A 16,682-nucleotide genomic window follows, 5' to 3' on the forward strand; every position below is an offset into this window, starting at 1 on the left:
GAGACAGTTCCACGTCTCCCTGTTCCTTCCCCCTCCCCCCCACACTCCCCGCAATGCCAGGGTCTTTGAGCCTCAGACTTGAAGCCACAGCTCCTCCATAATCCCTGCTGCCACCCGCAGCCTCTCCTCTCTTCCTCCCTGGCCCTGAGCAGAGCGTTGGCGTGGGGAGGAGGAAGGGTGGATGGAGAGAGTGACGGGCAGAGGGGCTGTAAGGTCCCCATGTAGCCACACGCATGAGCCACGGAGGGAGGCACACGGACCCCTTCCTGGTCTGGCAGATGTGGAACTGGGGGCTCCTCGGTGGAGGGGACTTGCCCAAGGCTCGGGCCGGGCTGGCGGACCCGCCCTCCTGGCCCTCGGCAGCCCCCTGAAGCAGGAGGGAGAAGGGGAGGCCAGGACAGAACGCTGAGCCACGGCTCTCTGCAGAGCCCCAGAGGGCACTGCTCCTGCCACTTCTCCAAGGGCTCGGAACAGGGACTCGGGTGCTGGGGACTTGCCCCGAGAGGCAGGCCGGCCGGGTCCAGAGTCATCAGGTGGAGCGGGTCCTGCACTGGGGCGAGCCGGGCAGCGGCCTTCACCAGATGCTCTTCACAACAGGGAAGCAGCTGGAAGGGGCCCTGTCCCGAGGGAGCCTGGGAGACACGGCCCAGTAGGCTCAGGTGAGCATGAGGAGGAGCGGGGGCAGGAAGAGGAACGTGGGGTTCAAGACAGGCTCGAGGGATCAGCAGTAAAGGGACCAGGGAGGCGAAGGTGTTAAGGGGACAGCTGCTGAGGGGCAGCTACCCTGTGGCCTCAGGTCTGGGCCCAAGAACAAGAGAACAGGGAGCCAGGGACAACCTGGACCTCCACGAGGTGAGAGAGAGAGAGAAACCCAAGAGCTGCAAAGACCTCCACCATGGATGCTCAAGGTCCCCTGATCCAGCACCTTCACATCAGTGAAGAAGCTGAGGCTCAGAGAGGGAAGGTTAGCAGCCCAGAGTCACACAGCCACCCAGAGCCAGAGTAAGGACTAGAACTCAGCCCCCACTCCCAGATCAGGGCCCTTGGTCCCTCACTCTGCTCTGGTTAATAACGATAACAACTGACACCTTTGGGGACACAGGGTGTTACAGGAGTGCCTGTGCTAAGGACTACATGTGTCGACTCAGTCTCCGTCAGGCACATGGCCTGAGGCGCTGTCCAAGGTAGCGCAGCTCCTGGTGGCAGGGATTTGGCCCAGCTGTCCCTTGGCCCCAGCACCTGGGCTGGGAAACCCTCACTCCACCAGGAGGACCGGGTTCCAAAGGCCGTAACCAGCAGAGGGAGGGTTTAAACCCCAGGGGAAACGGACACCTTCAAAAGGAGGTCAGGGAGGAGGCTGCTGGGAGGAAGAGATGCAAATTCAGAGCAAAAAAACCTCAGCCTCCGACATCTTCCTTTTGTCACTGTCACCAAGCTCAGAGGCACAGGCCGAGAGAGCGTGTCCCCACCAGGACTCACACCTCGGAGACGAGGCGCGGAGTGCGGGAAAAGGTGCCGCGCAGCGGGGCCCAGGGACGCCCAGCCCTGAGGACTCACAGAATCCAGAGGTGTCAGCTCTGCCACAGGCCAGAGTGGCAGAGAAATCAGAGCAGACGGGTGAAGTCCCCGGGGCAGGCCAGGCAGGCGCAGGGGCTCGTCTTCACGAAGGGACAGGATTGACCTGCAATCACTGCGCAGTCACATTAACCACAGCTGCCTGCCAATCTCCGAGGCCGGCAAGGGGACTAGCTGCGCCCGGTGGGCCTGGTGGTTCAGCAGGGGGTTGGTGCTGGGGCCAGACCCACTTCATGTCCCCAGGGCGAGGGACGGGCAGCAGAGGGGGCAGGAAGACCCAGGGAGTCTCAGGCCCGAGGCAGCCTGGTGGATGCTCTGGAGCCGTGGGGACTGGCTGTGCGGGGGGGCCCAGGATGTGGAGGGTGTAGGGTCAGAGGACAGAGCACCTGGGCCGCGGGCGGCTGAGCCCCTGGGCGGCCCGTGGACACCAAGCCAGGCCTGGCAACAGCGCCTCCCTGCTTCTCCGGCCCCTGCCACCTGAGCCAACCTCAGCCACAGCCATGGAGCAGGACACCACTGTGCGCCAGGCACTGTCCCCTGCGACTGTCCCCCTCCCATACACACATTCCCCAACCAAAACACAAAGCCCTGAAGTGGCCCCTGGGCCTCCCGCTGCTCAGGCCTCGTGGGTGTTTCCCTTCCCATCACCCCCTGGGGGGACTGTCCTAAATACAGTCGCAGCAAATGTCTGGGGGTGTCTGGATGAACCAGAATCGCAGGGAACAAGCCGAGAGGAACCTTTGCTTGAGGGAGGAACCCTCCCCGCTTGAGCTGGCGGCCCCACACCTGTCACAGAGAATGCGACATGCCCAAAGGCCGGGCGCTGGTCATCTGTTCATGCCACAAACATCTACCGAGGCCCGCTGGGCACAGAAAGGTGGGGCACGGGGATGAGCGGGGTCCTGGCCCTTCCTGGCCACAGGAGCCCAGAGCCAGGGGACAAGGCAGATGGAAGGCAGGGCAGACATGACAGTGAGCCCAAGAAGAGTCCCCACAGCTGCCTGCTCCACCAGGGATGCAGCTCCGCCTGAGGCAGGGCGACAGGGAGTCTGCGGGAGGGGCGCTGAGGTCCTGGGCAGGAGCAGGCTGGGCACGGGCTGGACAGGTTGGCAGGCTGGGCACAGGGGCTGGGCAGGAGCAGGCTGGGCACGGGGGTGCGGATGTCGTGCACTGACACGTTCCCACCAAGCAGGCACCGCTGAGTGCCAAAAGATTTCCGAATGCAGGGCTGGCCTAAGGGAAGCCCCCCAGCCCCACCACCTGGTGCGCCTGTCCTGGGGTCACCAGCACAGGCCAGGCCCCTCGCCAGGTCCCCGCTGCCCTACTCCTTCCTACCTCCAGGCCCTTGCTCAGGCTGTCCCCCTGCCTGGCCCGCCGTCTCCTCCTCTGCCTGTCCGAGGAGCCCTCGCCCAGCCCTGCACAGCCGCCTTGCCAGCCGGGCAGCCCAGGACAGCACTCACCCACTCCAACAGGGAACGTCACATCCTGTCACCCACTGGGGCCGGCTCTCCTGAGCACTGCTGTGCTCACCATGTCCCCTGAGGAGCCCTGAGAGTAGGGCCCTCAGCTGTGTCCTCTGACACAGGGGCTGGGCACCCCACAGGTGCCACACAAACCCACGAAGCCAGGTTGCTGGGAGCTAGCACCACAGAGGGTGGCTCCTCCTCCTCCTCCCTGAGGACAGGTGACACCTCAGGACAAAGCGTCCAGTGTGGCACAGAAGCGGAAATGCAAGGACGTGCACCCCATGTTTCAAACAAGAGAAACCTGACACAGCCTCTGACGGGCCCGAGGCCCCCCTCCCTGCCCACCGCTGCAGGGAGAGGATTTCTGTCCTTGATGAGTCAGTAGAGGCTGGGGGACAGCAGGAGAGCCCAGTACGGAGGAGGCTGGGGGTCCCAGGACAGAGCCTGAGCACCGTCATCCTTGGTCTGTCCCTCAGTGGTCTGGGACAGCCACCTCTCAAGCCCAGGGTGGGAGAAGGGCCACAGAAGTAAGTGGTGGGGGCTAGATTCTGTGATCAGTCATCAACAATTATTGAGCAACTACTATGTGCCAGGGGCTGGGCTAGATGCTGCGGGTGCAGCAGGGAACAAAACAGGCAAAGTCTGCCCTTACAGGCTGTAAACAGATAAATAAAAAGTTATTAGTTTAGTGCTGTAAGGAAAACAGAGCAGGGCACAGGGTGAAGAGTCGCGGGCTAAGGAGAGGCGGTTTATGCAGGGTGCTCAGAGGCCCGTCTGCGGAGGGGACTGGACGCTCTAAGGACGTGGGCCACGTGGATGAGCAGGGAAAGACCAGGCAAAGACCCTGGGGCTGGCTTGTGCCTGGCACCATAGCAGCAGGACAGAGGCTGGTGAGGTCAGAGCAGGGGGAGGGGGAGGCAGCAGGAAGGGGAGCGGGTGCTCTGAGCGCCCATCCTAGGGGCTTCTGGTTTAGGGGCACCCAGAGGCTCCCCCAAAACACAAATAGCCCCTCTGGGTGGCGCGGCTCTTCCCAGTGGCCAAGCTCCCCCCTCACCAGGAGCCTCAGCAGGTGGTGTCCATCCGCAGCAGGGAAGCCAGGGCCAGGAGCCCCCTGGCCCAGCTCTGAGCCTCCCAGCAGGGCCATAGCCATCGCAGCTGCTCCGCTGACAGAGGCCATCGGAATGCAAGCCTGCCACCCAGCCTGCTACTCAGTCCCAGGCGCCGGAGCTGGAGGTCAGAGCAGCAGCCTGACTCACCAGCGTCTCCGGAATACCAATGGGGGACTCGGGGACACCAGGAGGTGAGGCTTCAGAACCTGTGCTGTGCAAGGGGACAGGAAGTCCTCCCAAGAGCAGGCCTGAGCCTGCTCCCTCCGCCCGCCCAGAGGGGCCACCTCGGCCCCCAGGAGCTCAGCGTGAACGTGCCTTGGAGCACTGGACCCACCCACCTGATTAGGCCAGAGCCCAACTCCCAGGGGACCCTATGGAGAATGTCACCTGTGTCCTTGTCACATGCACCCGAGGTGGGACAGCTCGTTGGCTAGGGAGACCCTCAGCTAGATCAAGATCCTGTCCCTCTGCCTTCCGTGTGGTCTCTGAGCCTCGATCTGGCCTCTGCGGAGGGGCTGCCTGAGAGCTCGTGAGTGGACGCCCGTGAAGCAGGTCCGCGGGGCACATCCCTCCCGCCACCCACAGGCGCCCGGGCTCTGACACGCATGCTCCCTGCGACCTGGGGCAGGACCCTTGACATCCCTGAGCCCTGGGGTTCCTCACTGTGGAGTGGGGGGCATCGGTGCGGGTAAACTGAGGCCCACAGCAGGGCCCGGGGATGCAGAGGGCTGAGGAGCCGCAGGTGTTCATGCTCCTACCCCCAAAGGTGCCCAGGAAGGGGCCTCAGGGACCTGGCCACCTCTGCACAGGCCTCTCTGCTTCTGTCTCCTCCACCTGCGACTCACGGGCCTTATCCGGGGAGCCCAGGCCGCTCTGCACCTCTCACCCCAGCCCTGGCCGGGCCCTCACCTCTGCCTGCAGCCCCTCCCCAGGGGCTTGGGCCCACCCAGGGGAGACACGGGGGAGGTGCACCAGACCCTCATGCCACCCCGCAGGCGCACACGGCTGTGCCCACTGATGCCATGGAGGCAGCCCCCAGTCACATGTCCAAAAATTCACGCGTGGACACCGTCCCCAACACGCCCACACATGCCCCGCCCTGCCCAACCGTGAAGCTAGCGGCTCTGCCCCACCCCCACCCCCCCCACCCCCGCCTTCCAGTAAGGACCAGCTCTGCCCGGGATCCTGTGGCTCTGTCCCTACCCCTGGCCATGCGTGCTTCCCTGGTGAGAGCACTGCCTGGCCCCCTCCGGTGACCCCTACCCCACGCAATTCCCTTGGTTCCAGTAGTGGCCAGGTACCAACCAGGGCAGGGGGGACCCCGGGAGTCAGACCCTGAAAACGAAGCCCCAGGGCTCATCACTGAGTCCCCATCAGCAGGCACCCGGTGCTCCTCTCTTTCTGACATCCCAGCCCATATCGTTGAGGAGAAAACTGAGCTCAGAGAGGCTAAGTGACTTCCCCAGGAGCACACAGCCAATAAGTAGCTGCCCTGGAGCCCAGGCCTGTCCTAGGAGCCTGAACCCCCACACAGCGCAGCCTCTGTGATACAAGGTAGGAAGGCAGAGTGAGGTCAAGGGCCTGGTCTGACGGCCTGGCTCAAAGCCTTCACTGCGCTCTGAGCCTTTGTTTGCCCATCTATAAAATGGACATAAATACACAGGGTGCACGGGGCTGTCAACAGGATTCACGACAGCACTGAGCCATCCTAGGGGCCATCAGGGAACTCCCCTTGCAAAGGACAAAGCTAGGTTCCTGTTCCAAATCCCCCATACTCTGGCTGTGTGACCTTGGGAAAACCACTTGCCCTCTCTGGCCTGTTTCCTCGCCTAGGAGATGATCATAAAAACACTCCTCTGAGATACCCAGAGCCCAGCCCAGGGTAGACCCTGGGACTTGCTCGCCACCACTCTGATGTGCAATGCCAGCCCTGGAACGTGCCCTCCCTGTCTCCCCTCCCCTCCCCGTGTTCCTCTGAACAACTCACAGATGATTTATACTTCAGAGGACGAATCAATACAATATGCGGCCAAAGACATCTTTAATCTTTTGCAGGGATTAGGCTACAAGGTGCAGCGGCCTCTTTCTACCAGCCGCTCAATTCTGATTTCAATTTGGCCAGCCGGAGCGCCGCTTTCTCTCCTTTTCTTTTCACCCACCCAAAGACATTCTTCCAAATCAGATTTCGTTTAGCAGGTGGGGTCGGGGGACCTGGATGCCCATCCACGGGGCCAGGCCCAGCTCGGCTCCAGGATGACTCTCACCCTGGCACAGGGAGCAGCAGGAGGGTCTGAGGACACGGGAGGCACAGCCAGATGGGGAAACAGGCCCTCAGCAAGGTGGGAGTGTCCCCAGGGGCAGAGGCGCTGGAGGGGCTCCAGGGCAGGAGGGCCTACGTTGGGACTGGCACAGTAGCTCGCGCTCTTGTTTATCTCGAATGCTGGGTCCTTGGTAAAACTCGTGAGCGGGCTTTAGTTTTCTAACTCCCCAGCATCTGATTAGATGCCTGTAAAAGATTCAAACAGCAGCTAGGTGAGGAGGCCACACCTGGGATTCCAGCAACTCAGAGGCTGAGGGAGGAGGATCACGAGTTCGAGGCCAGCCTCAGCAACTTAGCATGTTCCTAAGCAACTTAGAGAGACCCTATCTTGAAATTAAAAAGGCTGGGGAGGTGGCTTCATGGCAAAGCACCCTGGGCCAAAGCTTCCCAATTCCCAGCACAAAAAGAAAGAAAAAAGCCGCGAGGTATCACCTTTAGCCACACAATGCCCAGACCCCGACCCTGCCGTGGCTCTCCCACCCTGGAATGTGTGTGTCCCTGTCACGCCCCAGCACTCACTCCCAAGCTGGTCCACATGGGTCTCAGCAAGAGGGACAGTGGAGGGAGAAGAGGGGCAGACAAGGATACAAAACCACATGAGCCCTCCGGCCCTTCGGCCAGGGTCAAATCCCTCTTTGCCTCTCATGTGCTGAGTGATTTGGTGCCAGTTATCAGGTGGCTTCTCTGTGCCCCAGCTCTTCCTCTGCTGCCCAGTGGGGTGAGCAGTGCCTACCTTGAAGGACCATCCAGGACAGCGGTGCTGGGCATATGGGCGGGGGCAGGCTATGTGAGTCCTGGGGGGACCTCTACGTCTCCTGGGCCAAAGACAGAACACAGCCAACCCCTGAGACTCTGGGCCCTCTGTCCTTGCACACAGCACCTCTGTCTCTAAATCCTGCAGAGGTTGTCCCTTAAACAGAGAAGGCAGTGGGCTCCTTTGGGGAAGAATTCAAGCTTTGGGAGGGGAGGGGCCTGTACAGAGTGGTGGCCAGAGGAAGGTGTAGAACCGGATCCCACAGCCGAGGAAAGGACAGGGACCGGGCGTGAGGGCTGTGGCTCCACCAGGGTGCTGACCACCAGTCCTCTTGGAGGTGGGAGGGGGTCCAGTGCCTTGTGTCCCTCTGCCTGCGCGGGGTGGGAGAGGCCCAGAGCAGGGGCGGGCGTGGCCTGGAGCCGGGTGGGCGTGGCCTGGAGCCCTCCTCGCCATCCCTCCGAGCTGCCCCACTTCCCCGCTCCCCGCACCAGGTCGCGGGCACCCAAGCAAACCTCAGCCATGCAATTAAAGGGGCTTATCGGAGATTTATAGCAGGATTATGCCCGCAGGGTGTAGCCAGCGCCAGCCTCCAGACACTCGGCACCTTAGGAAAAGCAATTAGAGTCCTGGGCCGCGTATCAATACACAGATACCAGCACCAAGGTCAAGAGCGCCAGGTGAGCTATTTAGAGACAGGCCTAGGGAGAGGCCAGGAGGGGCCGGAGCGCCCTCTCTCAGGGACCTGGGCTGCCAGGAGGGGGACCATCCCCCTCGGGACAGCCTCTAGGAGCCAGCGTCCTGCCCTTGGCTGTCCTGACACAGGGACCTGCCTGCCACCCCTGCCCCACAGGCGGCCCCCTCAGTGCCCCACTCAGCTCAGGGTCGGTCAGGGTCCAGGCTGGGGCCCCCCCAAGGTGTCACCCTTGTTATCTCAGCCGCTGACCTACACTGGGGCTTCCTGACAGCTTTGTCACAGCATGTGAGGACAGCAGTTTAGGTGACGCAAGAGCTCAGTGGGGAAGGTGATGCAAAGCACCTGCCAGAGCTCCTCACCCAAGGGACACCACTGTCACCGAGGCCCGAGCCAGCACAGCACCACAACAAGGCAGCTCAGCTTTAGGTCTCCAAACTCCCCGCCCTTCTGACAGGGGCCACCAGCTTTGGGTCCCCAGTACCTGATTAACCAGGCCCTCCATGCCTACCTGCCCCTTCCTGTCCTTTGCCTGTGAGGACAGCTGCTGTCCCACGATCCACACCAGGAACACACCGTCCTTCACTAGCACAGCCCTGTCTGCAGAAGGCGTCACCTCACCCAGGAGTCACCCGTCAGGGAGGCCCCCAAGCCCAGGCACTCAGGCACGGAGGCACTGGGGGAGCGGCCGGGGTGGGGGGAGAGGGCAGAGATCACACACCCCTGCACGTGACTCACCGTCCTCGCGGGACTTCTGGATGAAGGCCTCCACTCCACTCTCGCCGTAGCTGCCCTCCGAGGCCAGCGTGGACACGTAGTTCCACTTGAGGGCGCGGACGATGTCCACCATGGCCTGGGCCTGGTATGTGTCCGAGGGCACCACGCGGGAGAAGAAGTCGTAGCGGCTGTTGTCACTCAGGTCGGGGGCTGTGGAGGCGTAGCTGATCTGGGGGATCTGGGGGCGAGAGGGACTGCTGACCAGGGCGCTGGCACCTCCCCCCCATCCCCACAGCCTGGGACCCGCCGCCCCTCGCCCCACAGGCACTGCCTTCTCTCACCCAGGAGGGGACCCTGCTCCACAGAGGAGGGGACAGGCCCAGAGAGGTTGTGCCAGCTCTCGATCAGCCCAGCCTCCAGCTCCAGCCAGGGCCCTGGGGCTGTGGGCTCCTGCGTGTCTCATGGGATCCTGTCCACCCCAGGTGGGAGGGGACTGTCACAACAGCACCAAAACCCCTTCCCCAGAAACTCTCCCAGCCGGCCTCCCTGGGGTGCTGGGACTGAGGGCCCCAGACACACACCCCCGACCCAGGGATGTGCCCAGGTGGGCAACATGATTTAGCCTTCAGTTATGGTGGGGATGGGAGTCCCAGGGGCCCTAAGGGGTCATTTGCTCCATCCTCTGTCCCCAGGCAGCCTCTCTGGTCACCACCCACAGTCTGTCCCCCCAGCTCTCTCTGGGTCCAGGTTCCAGCTGCCCCTGAGCCCCACCCACCCACAGAAGGAAGCCCAGGTGGCCAGGGCAGGGGGACTCCAAGAAGTCCTCTCCCCACAGCCTGGACGCACAGCCCAGAAGGGCAAAGGCCTGCCTCTCCACCAACCACAGGGCGGACGCAGGCCTCCCAGCCACAGAGCACCCTCCTGCCCCACCAACCCCGGGCACTCCCCAGGCAGGGCTGAGACTTGGGCCCCTTAAGTGGCCCTTTCCTCTCATAGTTGTGGCCAATATCCCCAAAGACACAGAAGGGGAGTGTGGACCACCCTCTTCTGCCACCTCATCCCGCCACCTTCCATCACCCCAGTGACCCAGAGGCCCCAGTCCACTGGTCCCAGGGCCAGTCAGCACCCTGGGCCTCCATTCCCTCCCGTCAGTGCTCACAATTCCTGTGTCCTCTGCCCTGCTCTTAGTGTCCAGGTGACAGGTGGAGGGAGTGGCCACACTGATCTGTGCTGCTGTTGAACCTAAGGTTCCACCCCCTAAGAAATCACTAAGATCCAGTCCTGGCCAAGAAACTTGGGCCAGAACTTTGGGTCCTGGGAAACCCAGAGCAGAGGAATGTTCCGGGGTAAGAGGATTGGGGGAGCATCCTGGACTAGTGGTTGCCCACCTGGCCAATGCCTGGGGTGTCCCTATCCCCAGGCACCACCTCCCAGATCAGACAGCTCCCCTCCCTCCGGGTGGAGGCAGAGGCTTTGCTGACCTAGGATCCCCACTCCGAGATCCAGCCATTCCACTTCATTCACTTCAACAGAGACTTTCCTGAGCACCTACATAGTAGGTGCTGGGCACAGCAATGACCAAAACACAGAGCTTCCATCCTGGAGGGAGGGGGACACAGCAAGCCCTCACCCCAGTGATGAGGCCCCTTAAGGGCACAGAGGACAGGGCAGCTGGTGTGCAAGAAGCAAAGCCAGCAGTCTGAGGAAGGCTGAGGAAGGAGTTCATGTCAGTGGCAGGGCCCGGGGACAGCTGGGTGGTGGGCAGCAGAGGGAGAGGCTGGGGCAGCTGCAGTGAAGCAGGAAGAGGAGCATCAACACACAGTAGTCTAGCTGTCATTTTTAAAAGGGACAAATGGCTAAAGGGAAGATGGACAGGATCCATCCTGCACTGGGGACACCCATCACCAAAAGGGCCCGGCCCAACAGCCCTCAAGGTGCCCTCCCTGTGGCCCTGCCGGCCCCCATGGCCTCCCCTCACCCTGTCTCCCCTCTCCCTGCCTAGTGGGAAAGGCCTGGATCCCTGGGATCCTCAGGGAGGAGGATGGAGGGGGGAAGACAGCTGATTGGTTTTGGGGGGTTTTCTGAGCAACTGAGGGTTAACTCCTGCGGCCTCTCCCTGGAGCTGTTGTGGTCTAGGTGAAACAGTATGCACAACACTATTCACATGGCACCATGTGTCAGAGCAAGACTTTGGAAACAACATACATGTTCATCAAGAGGGGATGTTTAAAGAAGTCCTAGCCACACAAGGAAAATTCTACAGCTGTGAAAAAGGAGGAGGCCACTTTCCCTGTGCCACTCTTCAAGGCATGGCAGGGTAAGAACAATGGCAGCCAGGAAGCCAGGTGCTTAATGAGTGGGAGGAGAGGAGTATGTACTCACACTGCCCTGGAACAAAGGCTAGGTGGCCAGGGGAAGATGCCAGGTGGCTGGGTGCAGGGTTGAGTGGACCATGCACCTCACACCCAGTGTCTGTTAGAATGTAGAGCCCCCCACACGCACCCCATTCCCGCACAGGATAGGCACATACCTCACCCGTGCAGAGAGCAGCGCACTCAAATAAATGTGAGTACACGGGTCACCTTTTGGACGTCTGTCAGCAGTGCCCAAAAACACCACCCTCAGCCCCAAGGACACTCTGCGAGGAAACAGCACCCTCTGAGGGGTGACCTGGGCCAGATACTCAGTGATTAATGCAGAAGCCGTTCATCGAGAGGGTGAAGGAGGGGTGGCATGGTAGCCTTCTTGGTTCTCGGGGACCCTGCCTTTTAGAGCAGGGCCTCTCCCCCTCCACGCTGCTGGCCCCTGAGGGGAGGGTCATTCCTTGTTGGGGACTATCCCATGCCCTGCGGGATGTTTAACAGCATCCTGGGCCTTCACCAGCTTGGTGACAGTGGCAACTCCTTCCCCCCCCCCTGCTGTGACAACTGAAGATGTCTCCAGGTGGCCCAATTACACCAGGGAGGGGGCAAAACTGTCCCCAGTTGAGAGCCACTGTCCCAGAGCTTGTGCTGAAATATTTAGGGATGAGGTGACATGCAGGGACCTGGAATCTGCCTCAAAGGAACCAGGGCAAGGGGCGGGGGTGGGATGAACCGGATACCACCCGCCCGAGGGCTGGCCGTGCCCGGTGACGGGAGCGAGGGGCTGGTGGCTCTGCTGCACTTCCGTAGGTGTCTGAAGTGTCTTTCTGTATATACACTGAGTGCTGCTGGAGCCCGGGGCGCCCTACTCTGAGTTACAACCCCAGCCCCTTCTATTCTGAGAGGGTGTCTCGCTAGGTCGCCCAGGATGGCCTCAGACTCGTGATCCTGCTGCCTCGGCCTCCGGAGTCACTGGGATTACCCGAGAGTGCCACCACGCCCTGAAGAAATGTCCATCTTCTAAACAAAGACTTTTTAAATAAAATCAAACAAAATAAATGCACCCCTGGGCCGCCCCTCCCCACAGAAACGCCCTGAATGTGGAGCTGAAGCTGGAGAAGAGGTGGGGACGGAGAGGCCAGACGCCCCGCCCAGCTTCTTCCGCAGGCGCCCTGCCAGGCCACGGCAGAGCGTTGACTTTTTCACTTGACCACTGACCTCTCTGCCTGGTCCTCAGCGAGGAGTGATAACACACACTTAGGTCTCCACTGGCCTCCTGATGAAGCCTGTCCCACTTCTGAGGTGTTCTGCCAACGAGGGCCCGGGACATGGAGGGGCGGGAGGCCCACTCAGGCGTCTGGACTGGACCCAGGTCTCAAGAATCAGCCCTATCCCAACGAGGCTGCTGCTTCTCACTCATCCCACATTCCTCCTTCCCAGCCGCCTCCCTCTTCTGGTCAAGCTGCCCGCGGCTCCCAGCATCCACGGTGGACAGATGGATGGCTCTGGGTCCAGCCTCTGTCAGTGGCTTCAGACCCAGGCCCACACTCAGAGGGGCCCCAGGTGGACTGCCCCCTGCCCATGCCCCATTCCCACACAGGACGGGAGCCCGGCGTGGGGTCCTGCAGGTCTGCTGTCGGCCTGCGGGAAGATGGGGCTCTGAGCCGCCCCAGCCATACCCGAGCTCTTCCCCCTGCAGCCTCCCCCATTCCCTGGGGAGGCGGTTTCAAGCCAAGATGTGGGAACTAAACCACTCGGGTTCACATCCCGGCCCCTCCACTCGCCAGGAGGGAAATCAGGTAAGTGACCTCCCCTCCCAGGCCTCCGTCTCTCCAGCTGTGGGATGGGAATGAATCAGGAGCCGTGGCCTGAGGCCGTGAGAGTCACCGGGGTCACCCGGGAAACTCCCGCGCTGCTTCCTGCAGGGGGGCAGGCCGTGGCTCCGGGGTGATGCCCCACCAGCCCCTGGTGCTGTCCTCCCACCTCTCTTGGGCCTCTTTCCTCCCAGGACTTCCCTCTCCGCCTGCCCTCCCAGCCCAGCTCTCTGTCACCGTCATGGGGACATCCTGGGAGAATCTCCAGGGCTCCCTCCCCACACCTGTCAGCCTGGAGTGGGGTGGGGACAGGATTGCCTTAGGGTCACTGTGCCCCATCTGTGGGTCTGGAGCGAGCGGGTGACTGGGACACACTGGCCCGGGTGGGGCACTGCCACGCCCTGCACTTGGCCGTCCTGCAGCCCAGCTGGCGAGGGAGGGGACGACCCGTCCGCACTCTGCTCAGAGAACCTCCCCAGCTCTCACGACAGCAGCGCCAGGGGGCGGGGGCAGAGCACCCCAGGCAGCGGCTCCTCTCCCAGCCCCACAGTGAGCGCCTACTGTGTGCTGCTTGCTGTTCTAGGTGCCAAGAGCCGGTCGCTCACTCACCCCCTCGTGGGGCAGGAGCCCAGCAGCATATGCCCACCACGGGCGTCCTGCTCTACGTCCTCCTGTCTGTTCCTCTTTCCTCTCCCACTGTCGTCCTCCACCCCTGAGCCCATGACCTCATCTCCCCACGCTCCAGACCCAGCTCCGGAGCTGCCACCTCCAGGCAGTCCACCCAGGGCCCTGCCCTCGGCCTCCCACAGCACTAAGTGCCACTGCCCAGGGGCACCAGGCGCGGCCCACGGCATTAGAAGTCTTGGTCATTTGTTAATCCAACAGGACTTCTGAGGTCCCCGTTGTGCTGGGCGGGGCCACACTGGGAGATGCAGAGGTGAACTGGACTCGTCCTACCCCCACTGCATCCTGGGAGATGCCACACAGGGAGCTGAAAGTGCTTGTGCAAAAGGTGCCCTGTGGAGCCGGGCATGGTGGCGCATGCCTGTGATTCCAGAGGCTCAGGAGGCTGAGGCAGGAGGATCTCAAGTTCAAGGCCAGCCTCAGCAATAGTGAAGCCCTAAGCAACTCAGGGAGGCCCGGTCTCTGAATCAAATACAAAACAGGGCTGGGGATGGGGCTCGGTGGTCGAGTGCCCTGAGTTCAATCCCCAGTATCCCCCCAAAAAATGTGCCCTGTGGGCTGGGACCCCTTAGGTGGGAGGGTCAGATGCCAAGTGACTTACATGGGGTGGGTGACAGGGGACAGGAGGAGGGCATGTATATCAACCTCCCTCCCCTCTCTCCCCCTCTCTTCTGGAGTGACAGGAGGTCCCTGCACGTGGGGGGGGGGGACAGAAGCTGCTTTCAGCCTCGAGCAACAGTGAAGGTGGGTTCCCAGCGCATCCGTGTGCGCGTGTGCGTGAGCCCGAGCCGCAGCGTGTGCCCTGAGTGCCTGAGTGCCCGGCACGTTCGCTCCTTCCTTTTATGATCGTCCCCGGCACCGCCGGCCTGCCAGGCATAGTTCAGAGCGCAGCCGGCCCCGTGGGCGCCTGTCCACCAGGGCTCCAGCCTAGACGCAGCCCGGGGGTGGAGACAGGAGATGCTGAGGGTTTGGGTGGGAATTGGGTGCCAGGAGAAAATAAATGAAGTAAGCAGGAGCAGGGGAGGGGAGGGATCAGGAAGGCCCCTCTAACGGGTGACACTGGAACCAAGATCCCAGGAGGGGGAGGGCAGGAGCCACGTGGGTATCTGAGGGGATCCCAGGCGCAGGGAATAGCCCGTGCAAAGGCCCACACGTGTGCACACCGTGGATGCACACACGTGTGCGTAGGACCAGATCTGTTCTCAGGCTGCCCGGGCCTGGCCAGCAGCCCCCTGTCCTGAGCAAGTGACCAGGACAGACGCACGATCAGGGCCAGCTCAGGCTCTGGTCACTGGTCCCCAGAGCAGCAGAATCTGAGGCCCCTCAAGAGCGGCTAGTCCATACCCACACTCAGCACAGGAGGGGCCTGCACAGCGTCCCAGAGCCCACCCAGGGCACAGTCCCCTGGTCTCTGAAGGCTGAGGCTCTAGCCAAAAGTGTCCAGAGCAGTAAGGGTCAAATCCTTACCCTGACCCCCCCAAGGGCCCAGAGCCAAATGACCCGACACCCAGGGCCACTGCCTTGTGGACACCCCAGGGGCCATCTGCCAGGAACCACGCTGCTCTTCCCGTGAGCCCGAGCGTGAAGGCGCCTCCCCTCCCCCTCCCCAGTGCGTGGCACATAATCAAGCCTCCAGCACACTCTGGAGCCTGCGTGGGTCACAACCCAGTCTTGCTGTTCACCTGTGCCACCAGAAGCAAGTGGGCGACCTTTAGGGCCCCGGTTCCCTTCCCTGTGAGGTTATCACAGGGACAGAGGCTGCGCTGTGGAGTACGCCAGCAGGACTCAGAGCCTGGCACCTGGGGACCCTCGGCAAATGCCAGACCTTCAAGTTAGAGAGGGAGGCAGGGCTAGGCCCCTAGTGCCCATTTCGTAGATGAGGAGACTGAGGCTCAGAGAGATGGTAGAGCTGAGCATCCCAACCCAGAGAAGCAGAGCCAAGGTGCTCCGTGGTGGAGCGCCTGCCTGGCACGGGCGGGGCCCTGGGTGCCAACCGCAGCAAGCTGCTGGCTGGCCCGCCCACCTGCCCCGGCCTGGCCCAGCCCCGCCACCACCGCTGCCTGCCTTCCTCTGCTGCCCACCACCCAGCTGTCCCCGGGCCCTGCCACTGACATGAACTCCTTCCTCAGCCTTCCTCAGACTGCTGGCTTTGCTTCTTGCACACCAGCTGCCCTGTCCTCTGTGCCCTTAAGGGGCCTCATCACTGGGGTGAGGGCTTGCTGTGTCCCCCTCCCTCCAGGATGGAAGCTCTGTGTTTTGGTCATTGCTGTGCCCAGCACCTACTATGTAGGTGCTCAGGAAAGTCTCTGTTGAAGTGAATGAAGTGGAATGGCTGGATCTCGGAGTGGGGATCCTAGGTCAGCAAAGCCTCTGCCTCCACCCGGAGGGAGGGGAGCTGTCTGATCTGGGAGGTGGTGCCTGGGGATAGGGACACCCCAGGCATTGGCCAGGTGGGCAACCACTAGTCCAGGATGCTCCCCCAATCCTCTTACCCCGGAACATTCCTCTGCTCTGGGTTTCCCAGGACCCAAAGTTCTGGCCCAAGTTTCTTGGCCAGGACTGGATCTTAGTGATTTCTTAGGGGGTGGAACCTTAGGTTCAACAGCAGCACAGATCAGTGTGGCCACTCCCTCCACCTGTCACCTGGACACTAAGAGCAGGGCAGAGGACACAGGAATTGTGAGCACTGACGGGAGGGAATGGAGGCCCAGGGTGCTGACTGGCCCTGGGACCAGTGGACTGGGGCCTCTGGGTCACTGGGGTGATGGAAGGTGGCGGGATGAGGTGGCAGAAGAGGGTGGTCCACACTCCCCTTCTGTGTCTTTGGGGATATTGGCCACAACTATGAGAGGAAAGGGCCACTTAAGGGGCCCAAGTCTCAGCCCTGCCTGGGGAGTGCCCGGGGTTGGTGGGGCAGGAGGGTGCTCTGTGGCTGGGAGGCCTGCGTCCGCCCTGTGGTTGGTGGAGAGGCAGGCCTTTGCCCTTCTGGGCTGTGCGTCCAGGCTGTGGGGAGAGGACTTCTTGGAGTCCCCCTGCCCTGGCCACCTGGGCTTCCTTCTGTGGGTGGGTGGGGCTCAGGGGCAGCTGGAACCTGGACCCAGAGAGAGCTGGGGGGACAGACTGTGGGTGGTGACCAGAGAGGCTGCCTGGGGACAGAGGATGGAGCAAATGACCCCTTAGGGCCCCTGG

The 16,682-nt window shown here is 62.2% G+C and overlaps 1 protein-coding gene across 5 annotated transcripts in view; it reads right to left on the bottom strand.

Annotated features, from left to right (window-relative positions):
- Positions 1-16,682, bottom strand: part of Grm4 (glutamate metabotropic receptor 4) — a 103,845-nt gene that overhangs the window by 49,419 nt on the left and 37,744 nt on the right. For all 5 annotated transcript variants that reach the window (XM_048805124.1, XM_048805125.1, XM_048805123.1 and 2 more), the window contains exon 3: positions 8,654-8,870. In XM_048805124.1, coding sequence (XP_048661081.1) covers positions 8,654-8,870 — 217 coding nt within the window. The remainder of the gene's footprint in view (positions 1-8,653; positions 8,871-16,682) is intronic.

This window comes from Marmota marmota, unplaced genomic scaffold, assembly GCF_001458135.2.
Source record: "Marmota marmota marmota unplaced genomic scaffold, marMar, whole genome shotgun sequence".
Classification (NCBI taxonomy): Eukaryota; Metazoa; Chordata; class Mammalia; order Rodentia; family Sciuridae; genus Marmota; species Marmota marmota.